The following is a 17829-nucleotide window of genomic DNA, read 5'->3' as shown; positions in this document are numbered from 1 at the left end:
CTAATTCACGGGCTATTCCCCTAAAGAAAGCCAGGCAATAGTTGTCATAACATATTTGATAACATATCACCTCAAGAGAAAATGCTGGCAGTTGCAAGGAATGTTTGAAATTCAAAGTAAAAACAAGAGACATATCTTGTTTCCTGACTTACTAAGATGTCCTTTTTTTTATATAAAAGGCTAGTTACGAAAGAACAGTAAATCTATCATAACTGTGCATCTTTAAAGACTTGGTCTTATCAAACTGTTGAGCAAAACGGCCTGACAGCAGTGATAAAAACATGGTATTTGTGGTAAAACCACAAATCAGAAAGGCAATCTTTAATTTGTACAGCTCCTGTCTTGAGATTATAAGCGTGTGTACTTGTTTGTAAGATAAGCACGCACACTCATTCAGATGTGCAGTGTGATAAACTTCCATCATGTGTTGTGTAAAACTTAACAAATACTGCAAAGTATTTGACTATTTATTCATTTATAGTAATGTTAACTCCTGGCAATTGAGAGTCTTATTTTGCACTGAACGTATACCCAGTGACATTTTAAGAGGATTAACTACACATGATTAAATTCTAGCGACCGTCCATGTATTTAAGGTCATACAGACCAGCTCATTTTGATGGGGAGTATTTATATCTTGGCCTTATCTGCTGTCCTGACTGCATGTAAACCATTTTGAGAATTATATTAGGAAACGAGAGAAATGGAACAGCCAGTCTCAGTTCGACCGGCCAGCCAACAACTATTAGCCTCTTTTCAGCCATGTGAAAGTCACCTCATTGATGCGCTTCATTCTGCGTTCCTCCAGGTCTGTTTTGGCACGCAGGAAGTTGGCATGCTCAGTGTCATCCACTGGCTTCTCAAAATAAACATCAACGCCATCTGTAGGCCTGGGTTTTGTCACTAGTTGGGAGAGACAGAAAACAGAGATTATTACACAGACTGCAAAAGCCAGAGAGCAATTTTCCTGTAATTAAAAGCACAGCCTCGGTCAACATGTGACAGGGTGTGCAATGAGAAGGTAGCAAGAGGGAGGGAAAGAAGTGTTACACTCAAATTTAGAGAAAGAGGAAACAATCAACAAACCACGATTGAAAACTTTATCTAATTTTCGTCTGGAGAGGTGAACTTAATTGATTAATTACTATAGAATCCCAAATATTGGAAATACGTTTAGGAGATTATTGAAAAAATGCTGACATCGCTGATCCTATTCTGGTTTGCAATGTTGTGTCTGGATTTGGAATCAGCATGCAATCAATAGTGTAGTGCAAGTGTAACAGCTCTAATCGTCAAATTGTATCTTAAACCAATTGAATAAGACTTTAGGTAAACTCAAGTAGTTACAGTGAGCAATATCATGGTTTCCATCCTCAGTTTGTTCTACAGTAAGTAGTTATATGTTTGATTGACTTGAGCATGAGCTTGGCTGAGGCCTGGAGGTTGCTGAGTGGGTTGATGTGTGATATGCTTAAGATCTACATGACACACACAAACAAGTGGTGAGGATAGCGGTCAGTAAAGACTGTTGAGAAATGAATGTAGCTCCAGTCCAGTCTATATTTAGACAGAGACACTTGTTTTCATTTCTGTACACGCATACATGAAGTATCATTGAAGAGTATCATTATGGTTTAATCAATATTACTATTCTTATCATACTTCTTACCGGTTATTTTTTATGTCTATATAATTGCTTTTCATTTTAAATAGAGATACATGTTCCTGGAAACACAAAACAGTGTGGGCAAAGCAGAAGAAATAACTATTTTTGAAAAGTGCACATGTTTAAACATGTGTAAGTAATGGCTTTTTACTTGCAGAGGTTTTTATTGCAGTCCAGCCCCAGCAATGAGAGCAGGGCAGATGATGTAGTGCGACAATAAATTAAACCAAACGAATAAAGAGTCTCAATAAAATAACTGGTCACATTTTGAGCATATCAATACTTGGGTCTTTAATAATTGAGCCCCGGGGATACCGTTTAACCTGGTTTCCGTACCCATGCCTATTCAAGAGAGATGCTGTCATCAAGCGTTTTTAGATCTTGGATTTTGTTGTGTTATTTGCAGCTACTAAACACTCTTCGCATGCCAGGCAAACATTGTTAACACTCACAGCTCTCTCCCTTCATCAGAGGTGTAGAAGTGGTGGGTTTCTGGCTTTTCTCGTAAAAGAAAGTGTCCATATAGTCAGATGTTTGGTAGGGACCTGAGTCGATGGGGTATTCATCATACTCTTCTGGACCTTTCACAGCTACTGCCTCCTCTTCCTCTTCTTCTGCCTCTTCCTCATCAACATCTTCTTCCTCCTCCTCCTCCTCCTCCTCCTCCTCCTCCACATCTTCCTCCTCCTCTTCCTCCTCAACCACATCATCGTCCTCCACTTCCATATCGGCTTCGTCCGCATCAGTGTCAGGAGAGGGGCTAGGAGTGGGGGCTGTCACTTTGGTTCTGTGGAAAGCCATACAGTCATAACTCTATACACGGCTCTCAGCCTCCTACGTGTATGTGTGGTCAAGCTGAATTATCTTACACAGAATTTAGTTTTCCACTGGTCTGGGACGTGAATGTCTGAGGTGCAGCGGGGACGTCTCTTTCCTCCATCTCTCCTTTACCGTTGGAACTCCCTCGGCCTGGGCAGCACACATACTCCACTCCTCGGAAATGATCTCCACATGGCAACAGCATACCATAGCTGTGGAGCTCCAGATTGTCTGCAGTGCATTCCTGAGATGGAGGCAATCACATTACATGCATAATGGAGACAATTCTGAATCTTTCTGAATATAAAATGTTGACAGGAAGTGATATGAGGGAGTATTACAGCCTTGAACATTCTGCTCTTTAAAAAAACATCTCAGGTAGGCGTAATGATAATGTGACGTGATTCACAACAAACCACAGACGTGTCTAGTCTGCATGTTTGGCTACAAAAGTGGTTTTTCGTCGGCACTGGGTCATTCATTGTGCATGTGATTACCCTGCTGCTTTAATGTGGCTTAAAAACTTTTATCATCTTAGTAGATATTTACTTTACATCTTTAATTGCTCCTCTCACCTCCTTAGCAATGTTTTGCCAGTACACGTAACTCTTGCAGGCATCCATCTGCTCCTGGTGGAGGAAACGGCAGCGGTCAGGCACCAGCAGGGCCTCGCTCACATACTCGCCCTCTGCAGCAGGGGAGGAGAAAGCGCGGTGTGCAAGGATTTTAAACACTTCAAATTTTAGTGTAAGTGTCGTGTTATATGGACAGAAATAGCGCATATGAATGAAACAAATATAGTTCAGATGGGGAGGAGGTGCAAAAATGTGTAATGTACAAGCACTTTCAGCAGGGAAACTGCAGCTATGGTAGCAAGTCAAGGACATGAAGTAAAAATGTGCTTTGTTTAAATTAATATTCAACATTTATTATACAAATCATGAATGCAGCTGACTTTTTTTAAACTATGAAAGTGAAGAACAATTTTTTAAATCTATTTGCATTTTTGACATGTTCCATATACGGCACAATTACTACATACTGGCCTTCAATCCTGACAAATAAAAGCTTATAGCAGGCCCCTCTGCAATACCATGGACTGAACATTTGTTTCACTGTCTATCTATAGTTCTAATAGTACTGAAGCACAAATATAAAGCTGTTGCATTGACTGAGATGTAAAGTATTATTCTTTTCTTTTTAAACAATATAAAATCATATGTGGAATTGTTTTGGCCTTTGTTAAATGTTGTACCCTTGCCCACATTTGTGTTTCAACTCTCCATAGTACACAGTCAATCCATCAAAAGTATAAAAGGGAATATATAAACGTATGTATTCCTAGCAGTGTAATAATGGCAGTGTGGTGTGTTGATCTTACCTAGACAGCGGTAGGGAAGCACTATGAAGGGGTGTGGCTGGCAGTGGCCCCAACCTTTCTTACACCAGGCGGGGATGGTGACAGGTCTTTTTGACTCCTCTATATGGGAAATCGGAAGTGCTGGGTACATCTGGACGTACAGGTACATGCAGAGACGACCAGAGACAGAAACAGATAGATGGATGGACAGAACAGAGGGTTTGAAGACAGGATGGACAGGGGACAGGGAAAAACAATTAAAGACAGGTTTGGAAATTGGTTGGGGGTTTGGGTAGAATAAAAGTAGCAGGATCCAGGGAGAGGAGGGGGGAGAGTACAGTCAGTGGGGAGAACACTAACAAGGGAGAGAGTCGTGCAATATTTTTTCTGTAGATACTTATAAAAAGGCTTTGTGAATCCTTTATTTCCAGCCATGTTAGACATGGCATACTGAAATTATAATTTCAATAAACATTCTTCTTCTTCTATTTCCAATTTCACATGTGACTACTTTCACTTAAAATCAAGCCCAATAATTTAAAACTCATTATGAGCTATAATAGTGAGAGAAATGATCTGGCACAGAGTCTGAATGCACACTAAAATGCTTTCATCACAAATGTCAAGGAAAACATGGATGCTTTGTGTAAAAGCTCTCACAGCTGCATAATGTGTCTGATAATCGCATTACAGTCCATTCAGGCTCATGGCTGCCCTCTGTAGCTGCGGTGTGTATTTTGACCTCCAGATGGCGCTTGGTTTCCTTAACTGTTCTACTTCAAAATACATATTTTTGAGGGAGGAGTGTGTGAAGAGTGTTTTTAACATTGATTACTTTACAGTACATGTTTAAGAGTACACACATTGGATAACAAGAGGAAGGAAAGTTGATGGCGCTACAAATGAAATATGGAAATATTCCAGCAAGCCACCATCACTTCACTATATATGGTTAAATATATAGATTAATAGGACAGGTGTTAGAAAAACCAGATTATGTATTAAGTATAGGCAATTTTACACTTTGGAGTTAAAGCTTAATTCTTTCAACACTTTGGCATCAAATGGATAGTTCACCTAAAAATCTGAAACACATTTATATCTCTATATATTTTTTTTGTGCGAGTTGCCAGATGTAGAGAGATATCGGCCATAGACATATCTGTTTTGTATTCACTATAATGGAACCAAATGGCTTGTGGTGCTTCAAAAGCAAAACAGAAAGGTCTCTTTTCAGAAATCAAATACACACTCAGGATCCTCTCTTCCATGAATAGATGCACACCTTCTTCTATGCTGTTATAAGATAGAAAAAGTTACTACATTATAGTCATGGTAAATGGAAATAGACATTGCTGTTTCGTTTTTCAAATATATTGATGTCACTTTTTGCACCACAGAAGGAAGACATCTCTACGGAGGATATCTAAAAAACTTGGCAAATCACACCTGAACAATCTAGCTTTTTTGAGCAAAGTCATGTGTATTTGATTTTGTGGATGAACTGTTCCTTTAAGAGTGTTTTTTTTTTTTTAAATGCTGTTTTTAGATGCTGTTCAGGTTTATATTATTTCTCTTGCAAGGTTCAGGACCTTACCTCCTGACAATAGGACAGGATTTCGCCAGGCTCTTTGAAGCAGCCCTGGCGGCCCTGAGGATCCGGCTCCCACTGGCCAGTCTGTAGATTCATGTGCAGGAGCTGACGGCCGCAAAACATGGCAATCTGTGGCTCAGCGCCTTGTGGGTCTGGCCCGTTCACCTCGGTCATGGCCAGAGCCTAGAGAGCATAGACAGGAGGGAAGAGGGAGACACAGGAGTAAAGTATGAGTAAATACAAACACAGTGGCAGATAATACTGTGTTTGAAGCTGATCCAGGGCGGGTAGACCACAGATAATTCCTAAATGCAATCCAGCACTTTCCAACATTAGACCAAAAGTGTAAGCATGGATGGAAGACTGAGTGAGTGAAGATCGAAACAGAGTGGCGAGAATGTAGAGGAAGCTAATGCACAGGAGAGTAGAGTGCACACTGCAAAGCTTTAATAGAATATCGGAGGACCTCAAATTCAGAAAAAGATCTGTAAAAACACAGGGAAGTGAATGAGAAGAAGAGCCAATAAAAAGCCTGAGTTATTGTCTGGTGGCATATTCAGCCGGTTTGCTGACAGCAGTGACAGCTGTGGGAAGGAGGAATGATTAAAAGGAAGGTGTATAGCATAAATATATGCGAGTATGTAAAAGATTGTCTGCCGCCCCTCCTCCAGCGGCCTTCTAGGATGTTGTTATTGATCGTGGGATATGTTGCTTCTGCCTGGGGGAGGGCCCAAGGGACCCCACATAGAGGAAGAAACAGCAGCTAGGGCTAGGAGTCAGGTGTTAATACAAGCTCATTGACCGGTGGGCCACTTCACTACATTAACACACAGCACAGAGACAGAGAGAGCCCAGGGAGGAATAAAGGAGGGGTGGGGTTAGGTAAAAGTAGGAAAAAGCTCTATAAACAGCACAAACAAGGACCCCATTTGCATTCACAAACAAAGCAGTTTTTTAAAAACATGACTGCAGCAGGCCCTCAAGAATCACGATAAATATGGAAAAGTGTAGCATGTTCCAATGGATGTCTGAGTTATCTTTGGGGCAGATTTGAGCTATTACAAACATGTCTGCAAGTCACTTTGCTCATGTAAAATATGTGGTTTTCACTGCGCATCATTTTACAGTAACATTCATGGTGGAGAACGTGCGATACTGTTTACTGTCCATCCCTAAAACTCCTCTAAAGGATATCCTGTGCCCTGGAGCCTATGTATAGCTCATATCCTTTTTTCATCTACACTGACAGACAGATGGACCCACTGACGACAGACAAGACGAGAGACGCTGAACCAATTAGAAGGAAGTTGCCCAAAGGGAAGAAATGGAGGAGATAAAATATGGGAGAGTGACGCCTGATCAAAGGGAAGCCCTACTTTGGCCGACTGGAGCTTAAGTTTTTGAAGTCCTAATTAAAATTCATCCATCCAAAATTCATCCAGAATAAAATAAATGTACAATAAATATAAAAGACCTGAGCAGCCTGTGCATTATAATTACACTAAGAGGAGTTTGTGTTTCTGCATGTCCTTGCAGATTTCTGACAAATTACGGATCTACTTTTCATTACTGCTGACCATTTCCAAAAGCATAGCAGGGTTTTTTACATTGATGAATGCATTTCCCTGCTTAGGCTATAGGCATTTCATTCATTTGAATAGTTTGAATATAAATAAGCAGAGGATTACAAAGTCGCTTAAGACGTTTAATCACAGCCAACATGCTACAGGGTAGATTCAACGTTTCTCTAATTTAAATATAATTAATTATCCAATGCAACAACATTGTCTTGTTCATTTTCTTCCTTTGCATATTGCCATCGTTTGTCCTCAGGGTTTTAGAAAATATTGCTCTTCAAACAATGCTGTATTGCAGCCAATTGTAAATCTGGGGCTGTCAGTACTTGCTGACAACTCCAGTGTGATGGATTACCCATGTCAAGCAAGTATCAAGTCGCTGCTTGTTTAGTTAGAAGTAGTTAATCATCAACCAACAGTTAAATAAATGGAAACAATGCCAGCTACAGAAAGTATGGAAAAAATGTGTTGCAAAAAATAGCTTAACGGTTCTTTGGAATAGTGTTGATTTATGATTTATAGGGTATCTCCTTTATCTCCTAGAAAATTAAATGACAGTATTAGTAATTGACAGTGCCAAAATACATCTTTTTAATGCTTAAGAGTCATATTTGATGAGCACAAGATAACACTGCTGAAGCTGCTGTAACAGTCTGTAGCTGCTGAGCTAGTGTCTATATAGATATATTTCTCAGGGAAGGTCAGTGCCACAAAGAGAAAAAAATACTTCCGGATATTTGAGAAGATAACCTGGCAGCTCCCCCTGGTCCAGCTCTCTCATTCTGCCTGCTCTCCACTATACTGCACTTGCAGAAAATCAATGCTGAGCGACTGCAACTGTATCGCCACGTTCCCCCAAATCAATAGCAGTCCATCAGGAGCCTAAGGCCCTGACCTCCAGCACGGCAAAGCCGCACACCAAGCCTCGAGACAGATCTGGGAGCAGATTAGATCTCCCCCTTGTGATAACCCCTAATAACAAATACTGAGTTAAGATGTACACTTCTTCTGGTCTTGCGCCACTACACATAGCAACACAAAAGCATCCCAAAAACATTACTCAGGGGCCGACGTCATAGACCTGCTCTGTTCTGCTGTGTGAATGCCTTGCAGGGCTTTTGAAGGTGTTTCATTGTACTGTGTCATTATATTCTCACAGCAGTAACAGAAGCTGGCCTCAGCATGAGTCAGCCTTTTTAGTTACCTGCTAAAAATGGTGATAATACTTTTAAGGAAACTTATTTTGGAGTATTGACATTTGCGTTATGTAGATGTGTCAGACTGTGGACTTGAAAAATTAAAACTGACTTGTATAATCAGTTGATGTTACATTAAGGATTTACGGGAACATCTGGCCAGACTATGCTTGAACATGGGCATGACTCTAGATGCCTGATTTTATTCCAGAGAAACTAGTTGACTGTTGTTCTCAATCATGTTTACTCACATGGAACCTTATTGAATTACACACAATTATATATAGTTTACAATAAAGGCAAGCATTTGATGCTACAACACAATTCATTTCATTATGTCATTTGTTTGTAAGCCCATGATAACATGTGATTGATGATTTTGTCTAAACAACCCACTATCCGACCTGAAGCCTAGCTAAGACAGAACACACATTATTTATGTACCAGAGGCCTGTTGTCTGTACAACAAGACAGTGGAGAGGATCTGCCAAGTTGCTAATCTTGTTAAAATGGCAAATTGGTCAGTCAGCCAAGAGCAGAGTCAAACTGATAACAACGGTCAATTTAAAAAAAGGTCCAGAGAGGTTGTGGGGGTGGGGTGGGGTGGGGTGGGGTGGGGGGGGACAGCGAATTTAATTTGCAGCTGGATATGGTATTGCTTACAATACTAATAAATCTAAATGTCAAGCAGACCAAACACATACAAAATAAATGGTCTCTTATTTACAACATTTCAAATATGTGCCTTTCTCAGAATTCTTTGAGGTCTTTAGCAGACACATTGCATTAGATACAGATTACATATACAATGGTCCTCTGTGGTGAAGGATTATGCATCCATTTACTGCTGAAAATAGCTTTTGCTTCAGTGAATGAATCACATTGATCACGTGATTAAGCTGTTTGGTCCATTTTTTTTAATAGATGTAATTCCCTTTGGCCTGACAAACATGCAGACACACAGATTTGAGTGTCTTGGAAGTGTGCAATTTTCCTTCCCATGCCAATTCAACCACAGTGTGTAAAGACAGTTGTGGCGTGAGCAGGTTAGGTCTCTCTGAACATTCTCCAGTCTCCATTCAGAGCTGAGGCAAACTGACCCAGTTGGCTTCACTATCTGTCAACAATTATGCTTCTTCTCCAGTCCATGTCTCAGTGAGAAAATACTGTAAGTGTACTGAAGCATCTACAGTTCAAGCATGAAGTAGGTGGGTGTGGGCGTTCAGAGGTTGGTAAGGCAGCGCTGTTCAACCGTCCTGAGTCTCACATATCATGTACTCGTGCTGATGAGGCTGAACAGGCAGACAGCCCAGAAGCCCGACAGCTCCCCACTGCAGAGAACACTGCATCATTAATAACGACCCGGTGATATAAAGCATTGATTGGCTTTCTGCCTTTTTCACCAGGTTCTTTGCCTCCGTTAGCTCCCTTGAAATTCTATTTTACTCAGAACTGCTTCTCCATATCCGCTGCGTACCGACTGTGCTGCTTCACTTTGTTATCTTGTACCTCCACAACTGCCGTAGCAGAAAGCGCCAAGAGGCTACTAAGTGATTCCACACGCTGTGCAGTGTATCAGAAATTGTGGAAATAAGAAGGATATAATAATTGTTAATCATACGTTCACTATATCACTCCAGTAAATAATGTTGTGCAGCATCCAAGATAAGTGACACGACAGACATGATCACCATAAATACTTCTGTCGGCTGGGGCTGGGTTTGGGCCAGGGCAGTACATTTACATGTTCCTCCAGCATCTTCCATCCTGTTCTAATTAAATTTTCAGCACCTGTTCCATCCTTATGTTGCAGGATGACTTCATCCTCTGTAATGATGCAATCTCCTGGCCCTTGCAGGCAAGCCAGAGTGGTAGAGGCGGAGCGGAGGAGCCCACCAATCATTTGTCCCCTTTTACAAGTTGCTGCCAGACTGTACATTGGAGAACCACGCCATAAATGCATCAAAGGCTTCAAGTTGATGCAGAGTCCTTAAGTGCTTGGGGCAGCATGTCTATATTCACATAGGGGCCTTTGATATCACTTAAAAGGATCTTCTATCCCCTTGCATACAATTATGATTGATGGTGTTTTGATACCCTTTTATCTATTTATGTTTTTGAGTTTTTGTTTTTTTCATCAATCTATAATTAATGTATCCTTCCTTTGTCACATTACATTCTCTAAATCACCTGAGGTACATGCCCTGTGCATATGTATTCCTTTTTATAATAGGTTCATCTTTCTTTCTATCTTTGGGAAACCCTTTTTGGCCTATTCTTGACTGTCTGGATGGAGATATGAAGGGAGCTTGCTTGACACCTCATAATTAACTAGCGACATCAGACCCATGAGGAGCTAATCCCTATTTAGCAACAGGGAACTGGGATATCCCATCCGACCAAAAGACTACATGTGGTGTCAATGCAATCAAACAACCAGACATCACAAAACAACAACAAAATCCAGGATCTGAGCAGCAAGACATTACAAACTTCAAATAATTGTATTTTCACTTTGTACTTTTTTTATGTTGATTATGGCAAATAAGAAAAAACAAGTTACTGTACTATCACATCTCTCTACAGGCTATGAGCTTTGTCACTTCTGGTGTCAAACGCTTATAGTGTATGCTGGGTTGAGTATGGTTGCTCGTGAGGACTGGCACTGGCTGCTTTCCATCACTCGTGTAGAGAACACACCCATGTACAAATTGGCCTCATCGATGCATAAACCATGCATGGATGAAACACACACGAACAGAGCTTCCTGAGCATGTCTTTGTGCTTCTCTGGAGCACAGATGGCTAAATAGTGGGTGTCTTCCTGCTCTCCGGGCCCCTCCTTCACCCTTCTTCTATATTCCCTCCCTACGCCTCCTACCAAGGCCGAGCTGGATCCACCCTAGATACACTATCCTTGATATCTCTCGTCTCCCCCTCCCTCCCTAACAGCTTTCACACAATGCCTGACACTCTGCTGTTTGGCCTCTCTCTCTAGGCCAGTGCTAAATGGCCAGAGAGATTTGGGAGCATTCATCATTGTAATCATGTTGGTAAATTATTCATAGGCTCCATCAGGCCTCTTCCTGGTGTGGCATGTAGTTATTAGAGTAGCAACATTAGTCTGCCAGAATCTCATGGTGCAGAGGGGACAAAATAGGATAGAGCAGGTTAGCTCTGCACATTGACACTCATTATTATACATCACTGGCTAATGGGTAATTATAGCCATTCATGTTCTATTTAGAAGAGACCAATGGGCAGAGTGGAAAATATTGCATTGTTCTATAGCTTTCAACTGTAAACCACAAGTTCGCTGTAAAGTTACTTACTGAATCCTAACTTCAGTACTGTGATGCCAACTCGAGCTGAAAGTAACAATTATTTCCACAATCCACTCATTTCTAGATTAATTGTCCATTTAATGTGAATAAAGTTTTTCCAAAAGAACAAGATGATGTCTTTCATTGTCTTGTTTTATCAGCCCAAATAGATATGTTTGGGAGGTATCATTTGTCCATCAAAAATGTAATAGGAGGACAAATTATTGCATTTCAAGGCCGAAGCCTTTGGTGTGCTTCTCTAAGTCAGCTTCATCAGTCCAGATTACAGCGGTCCAGCCTCCAGCTGGGCACTCTGGGAGCAGATGGCCCCATAATCACCCGGGTTCATCTAGGTCTGAAACAGCAGCCAAAACCAGCTCCCAATATTTGATTTCATTTCAAGTTTAGCTTAAAATACATAACATGTCAGATGGCATCACTGCAGGAAACTTCATAGATCTAGGGGCCGCAGTGTCAACCATGTCTTGATTGTGATTATTTAGGATCGTGTTTATGCAGTGTACCGCATCTTTCCACCTAGCACTCTACAGACAGCTGCGGCAGGGGATTAAGAAAGTGACTGAATTCTGTCTTCTGTAAAGGCCGCTATATCCTCCTGGAATCACATGACCTTATACAGATTTCCCTGATGTACCATATAACCATGAGACTCAACAGAAGCCAAATACCCTCACGGACAGAGTTCACCTTTCCCAGCTGGGACTCATGACTCATGATAAATATCATGTTCACACACATCCTGCTTCTCTCTTCCCTTTCCTTTCTTTACAATACAATCCATGATACACGCACTTGAATGTTATTCCCATAATGAAGGCAATTATTGTTACAGATTTATTTCCTGTGAGCATTTTTTAAACATCCTGCCTTTCAGCAGTATCCATTGTTAAACCGAAATGTCCAATGGATTCAGAATAAGAGAACAGAAAACTCCCACATTGCAAGATTGATGGCATGCGTGGAGTACCCAGTTTATGGAAAGACTGTATTTAGCAACATTTTAAATGAAACAAGTGATTGTGATACTTGTATTGCATAAAACAGGCTGAACTTATAAAGATGGCTTACTCTTTGTTCCACCCACATTTCAACATGCCTCTTCTGAGTCACCATAATGACGCCCCACTACATGTTTTTCTCCAGAAAGGACAAAAACACAAAGCGTAGTTTGTCACGTTCACAACGCTGTCTACGCCACTGCCTCCTGCAGATATGTGGGAGACAAACAAATATGTAGTAATAATGTCTCATAAAAACAAATCCACCAGAAAAACAGAAAGTCCAGATTCCAGAGAGCTCTGTCAACACAGCAAAATTGTTGTTTTTTTCGTCTTCTGGTAACATTGTTGATTTTATATACATAACACTGCCAAACCTCCTTCACAGTTAAGCAACTAAACATGGGAATGCCAACATGTTAAAGCCAAACACTGTGAGCCTAAAGATATGATTTCAAGCTGAAGAGCTACCTCAGGGGATTGAAGGATTCAAAGGCTTAGCGGAGATTTGAGCACTGCAGGTCCATCTGAAACATCCTAATGTCAACACAATTGCCACTAAATCAGGGATTTTCTTCAGGCAGATTGAGACTGACACAATGCAAACAAGCTCTCCAAATCTGTATTAAACAGGTAAATACGTTCGAAAGGCTCGAATCAGGGACTGAAAGGTTAACATTTCTATCAACGAGAGCATGTTGTGTATTATTAAATACTAAGTTAATTATTTCACGCAAGCTATTTTGTACCTTTTCTCCCACATAGTTAAAAACCTCTCCTGTGATAAGCAAAACAGCACATTTGAATTATTTAAAAGAAGGCAAAACATTTCAAAACCACAACAGGAGATGAGGTCGGATAGTGCTTGTTTTCAATGTTATGAAAAACCGTCCCCCATTTATATGACTGACAGACTGGCTTTGAGTTTGAATCTCTTGGTAATCCACTCCGGAACCAAATCCTGAATTAAGCAGGTTAATGGAGATTAGGAAGTAACGCAATTTCCAATTTTAGTCCGATATAGAGATGATAAATGTACTCATAGTAGAGTATGGTTTGAGAAAAGTGTGTATTATTGCAGGTGGATACAAGACTGGAGGTCTAAATGCAATAACACAATGCCCTTGAGCATGTTTTAAATAGATTAAGGGAATCATGAAGCCTAAATGAGGGCATGTTTAGGTTAAAAGACTGTAATAATTGATCCACTTAAAGAGAGACTGTTTTTCTGCGGTCTCCCTGACAAACAGCAGGCAACCTGCATCAGTGAGATCTGGTGCATTGTCTTGTTTTCTTCTTATCTGACACTCTGTGCCTTTGCTGCCTCTCAAGCCCCTCACACTGCCTTTAACTTTTATATTTGCAACCAATCTGTAGTCTATTTTAAAGGGTATTCTAAAGATCCACAGGCCTTCTCTAACCCAGTTCAACTTGTACTTAACTGTCACTTCTTGTGCTTTTTGAGTATTGCACATAGTTTGTGAATGTACTCTATGCAGATCTGTCTACAGTGCATCTTGTGCTTGTTAAAACATGTTAAGGAATCTGCCAGTAGAGTGAAGTTTAATGGTTTGGAGTTCATCTCGCAGGAAGGCAAATTAATCACAATACATTACTTTGAATGTTCCATTTCTGATGTAATTTCTTTAATAGTCTGTCAAGGAAACATTTCGTCCATATGACTAATAACAGACCTCTGATGCTCTTTGCAGTTGTATGAGATGTTGAATAAATATCTAGTTTTGCTGTTTCTGAACATGGCCTCCATTTACTTCAATTCATTAAGACTTTTCTCCCTCTTTTCTTCTTCTTTTGCCACAGGGGCTAGCGAAAAAAAAATGTGTCCAAAAATGTAAAGTATCCTGGGGTGAATAATTTACATACAAATGGCATTTTTGTGGGTAAAGTAGTCCTCTAATAGCACAAATATGTAAATTAGGAACTCTCAATAGGTATGGTTTGGACTTTGGGGGTGTTCAATACCTTTTTATTGAACAGATGTAATTGATTCTTTTAAATAGAAATGTGTACAATAATTAAAATGGTGCAGAACTTAATGTACATAAATAAAACAAACAGAAGATGGAATAATGAACTACGTATATAGTGGGAGGGGTGGGGACAGATGAGGCGGAAATGAAGATGGGGGTTAAAACATTCATATATTTCTTTCTTTCTGTCTCTGATTTATGCATGAATATACAATTCTGATCACATCATGCCAGCTCCTCTGGGAGCCTGTCTAGCAGATGCATCTTATGGAAATTAGGCTCTGAGGTTATATATACACATGTGTGAGCCTCACAAAGAGAATGGGAGATATATGCAGGGGGGCTGTGTATTTATTGTTATTATTGTATGTATATTTTGAGGTGGGAATGTGACCAGAAAGCTAAAAGCAATAATTGATCTTTGAATTGTGGCAAAGACCCCAGATCCATAACACATGCAATACATTATGTGTGCATTTAAATGTATGTAACATTTAACCTCACAACATGTTGGTTCACAGCTTTAATTCAGAGGCATGTGGTATAGCCACAGTGGGAACAAACTGGTCTTTAAATACACACCATCACTGACAAAAAGAGCCCAGCATGGCTAGCTTTAGCCCAACAAACTGCAAAGACATATTGAAGGGACAACCTCTCCCTCTTAGCCATATGTTGCCCTGCACAGCATCTTTGCCTACTGTTCATTGTAATGAGGTGCTCTGTTTCTCAACAGCAGGATAAAAAGCTAATGTTGCCCCGGGGCCTGCTGGGACCAGCTTGTACAAAGCAAAGGGGGAATAAAAATAAATGAAGGATCGGCTAACAAACTTGATGAAAGAGTTTGCGGCGCGGCTGACGTCACTCTCCCACATTCAACATCAGCCTCCGCTCACATGGCGAGCTCTAGCTGTTCTCACATGTTCCCATCGAACCCTGTAAACACAATTTTTTTTAGCCATCTCCTCTACTCTCAGCATCACTTGGCCACTGTGGATAGTTACCATGGTAACACCACCCACAGGAGCCGGCTACCTTCCCTGTTACCGTAGCAACTAGTTCCCTACAGAATTTCAAACATGTCACTCAGTCTCTCTCACGCCTGCTCGTTATCAGTCGGCCGCTCTGTCTCTCTCTCTGTTTCTTAAATGACAGAGTCCCATCATGTTTATTTGGACTTTCTATTCCCTGGGCAGGACGCTGAACTCTGGCTAAATGGTTTGTTAGCTTTCCCTTATCGCTGTCTGTTGGTTGTTTACAAGCCACTTAAATGACCACTTGCAGTACTTGGAACTGCTGAGCTGTGCTCATTGAGATTAGAGCAAACAAGCATTTTTATGTTTTCACTTCAGTGTTGTAAAAATGTTCTATAATAAAATTAATTGAATCATCGACAATATTATCTGTATATACACAATAATAGAGTGTAAAAGACAGAGAGAGTGTGATTATAACTTAAATAAAACTCAAATCAGACTAAAAGATAATGGAAAAGCAAGTAGATGAACTGATCAAAAGGGAGACACAGCAAGAAAGTGAAATTATTTGGGACATCAATATATTTTATATTTCAATATCCCGATAATCATCCATACTGGTTTATCTCGACCTCCATTTGAAACTATTTGGTAAACAATTAATAATAAAAGCCATACACAAATAAAAATGTAAAATTACCTTCTGTTTCTGGGAGGGTTAGCTTCTGTTTCATACAAGCTCAATATTGTTGTACTGAAGTTCAGACGTATCAGAAATATTTTCTTAATAGATATGTTCGTAGATTAAGCAATTACTTGAATCATTGCAAAAAAAATAACAGCCATAAGTATAATATCTCTTGTATTATATCATATATTATTGGTTTTAACTAAATAAATACAATAAACCACACTGAAAGGTAAAGTTTTTACCATAACTCCCCTATTAGTGACAGCATTATGCCTCAGTAGCTGACTTGATGATTCCTCACGTTCTTCTGATTCGTCTGCTTTAGAGACAGACAACAGATCCTCTTTAAACTAGTTTAATTATCGATTTTGATTGCTTCCTTTAAGTGTTCTCATAACCACTACTATACGATTGGTTGTGCAAATTAGAATAATCTGATTATCACTGTGAAATAAAGATTTACATGATAAATCACCTCACATACAATCTGATAGAGTTTGATTAATCCACTGACGAGGAACGATAATGAAAACGGAGATCATGCCAGGCGTACATGTCCCGTCTTGCTTTCTCAGTGTTATTTTAGACCGGGCCACTCTTGTGAGATAATGAGTGCTGGCTGTGCAGTCTGCAAGTCTGTGCTGCAGAATCACTCAGTAGATTAAATATTAGTGTTATCTCATTTCCTAAAGCCATGAAGTCTCAGCAGAGTATCCAACTGAAGGGAAAATGGTTTAATCATTGAGACAATCTGTACAAAAGACCCCACACTGAGGGCCTAGAACCTCCATTTGTGCTTTCCCCTTTTATTACAATCTTTTTCCAAGCCACCACTAGACTTGTGAGAACAATCTAATTTGTCAGGCGAGTTTGGGGGAGCATTGGCTGATAACTGGCACAGCTTGGCGAGCACGCTAACCCTGAGCTGAGAAAAGAGTGGAATACTATCGGTCTCTCCATCACTGAATCGTATTGTGAGTCTCATCATATATACGTAGCAGCCTGGTTGTTTATAGTAGGCAGGTCATCTGGGTATATGAAATGGAGGCAGGGTAAATTGCAGGAAGCCTTTGGAGAATCTAAGCTGGGGTTGCTGAATACGCAGCATCGAAGTCAAATGCTATGGGAACATTTTCTCTCATGCAGGGGAAAGGGAGGGTATCTTTGAGACTCTGCAATAAATAACCATTCTAATATACATTAGCACCCGTAAGTAACCAACTGCTGCGAATGACTTGTTGTAAATCTTACTTAAAAAAATTACAGAGAAGCAATGGTACTGGTAATCAATGGAATACTAAGCTAACTTTACTGCCTACACATACACCTAATATAGCTGAATGCTACAACTGGGTAAAACCAACAGGCCAATTAGAGTGAATCCTCAAAAAATAACTACAGTTGTGCTGAACAATTCCCACTGTATTGTATTAGTTCATATTGTAGGAATATCTGATGGTAAACCATTAATTCAAGAGTATAGTAAGGTGTAGCTGCAATAGAGAACCAACATGTGCAGATGAAGACAGGCAGAGTCAGATGTCTGAACATTTAAAGAAGGGGAAAAAAATGCAAGAGAAGCAAAGTGCACAATAAAAATAAATAAAAAGAAGGGTG

At 40.1% G+C, this 17829-nt stretch overlaps 1 protein-coding gene across 2 annotated transcripts in view; it reads right to left on the bottom strand.

The window, feature by feature from the left end:
• Window positions 1–17829, bottom strand: part of aplp1 (amyloid beta (A4) precursor-like protein 1) — a 30641-nt gene that overhangs the window by 6169 nt on the left and 6643 nt on the right. For both annotated transcript variants that reach the window (XM_063878823.1, XM_063878824.1), the window contains exons 2-7: window positions 5443–5622; window positions 3867–3996; window positions 3061–3173; window positions 2536–2729; window positions 2119–2453; window positions 776–903 (exon numbers count right to left, since the gene is read on the bottom strand). In XM_063878823.1, the coding sequence (XP_063734893.1) occupies window positions 776–903; window positions 2119–2453; window positions 2536–2729; window positions 3061–3173; window positions 3867–3996; window positions 5443–5622 (1080 nt within the window). The remainder of the gene's footprint in view (window positions 1–775; window positions 904–2118; window positions 2454–2535; window positions 2730–3060; window positions 3174–3866; window positions 3997–5442; window positions 5623–17829) is intronic.

Source organism: Eleginops maclovinus, chromosome 3, assembly GCF_036324505.1.
Source record: "Eleginops maclovinus isolate JMC-PN-2008 ecotype Puerto Natales chromosome 3, JC_Emac_rtc_rv5, whole genome shotgun sequence".
NCBI lineage: Eukaryota > Metazoa > Chordata > Actinopteri > Perciformes > Eleginopidae > Eleginops > Eleginops maclovinus.
Note: the sequence above shows the minus strand (reverse complement) of the source record. Positions and strands in the feature narration are given on the sequence as shown.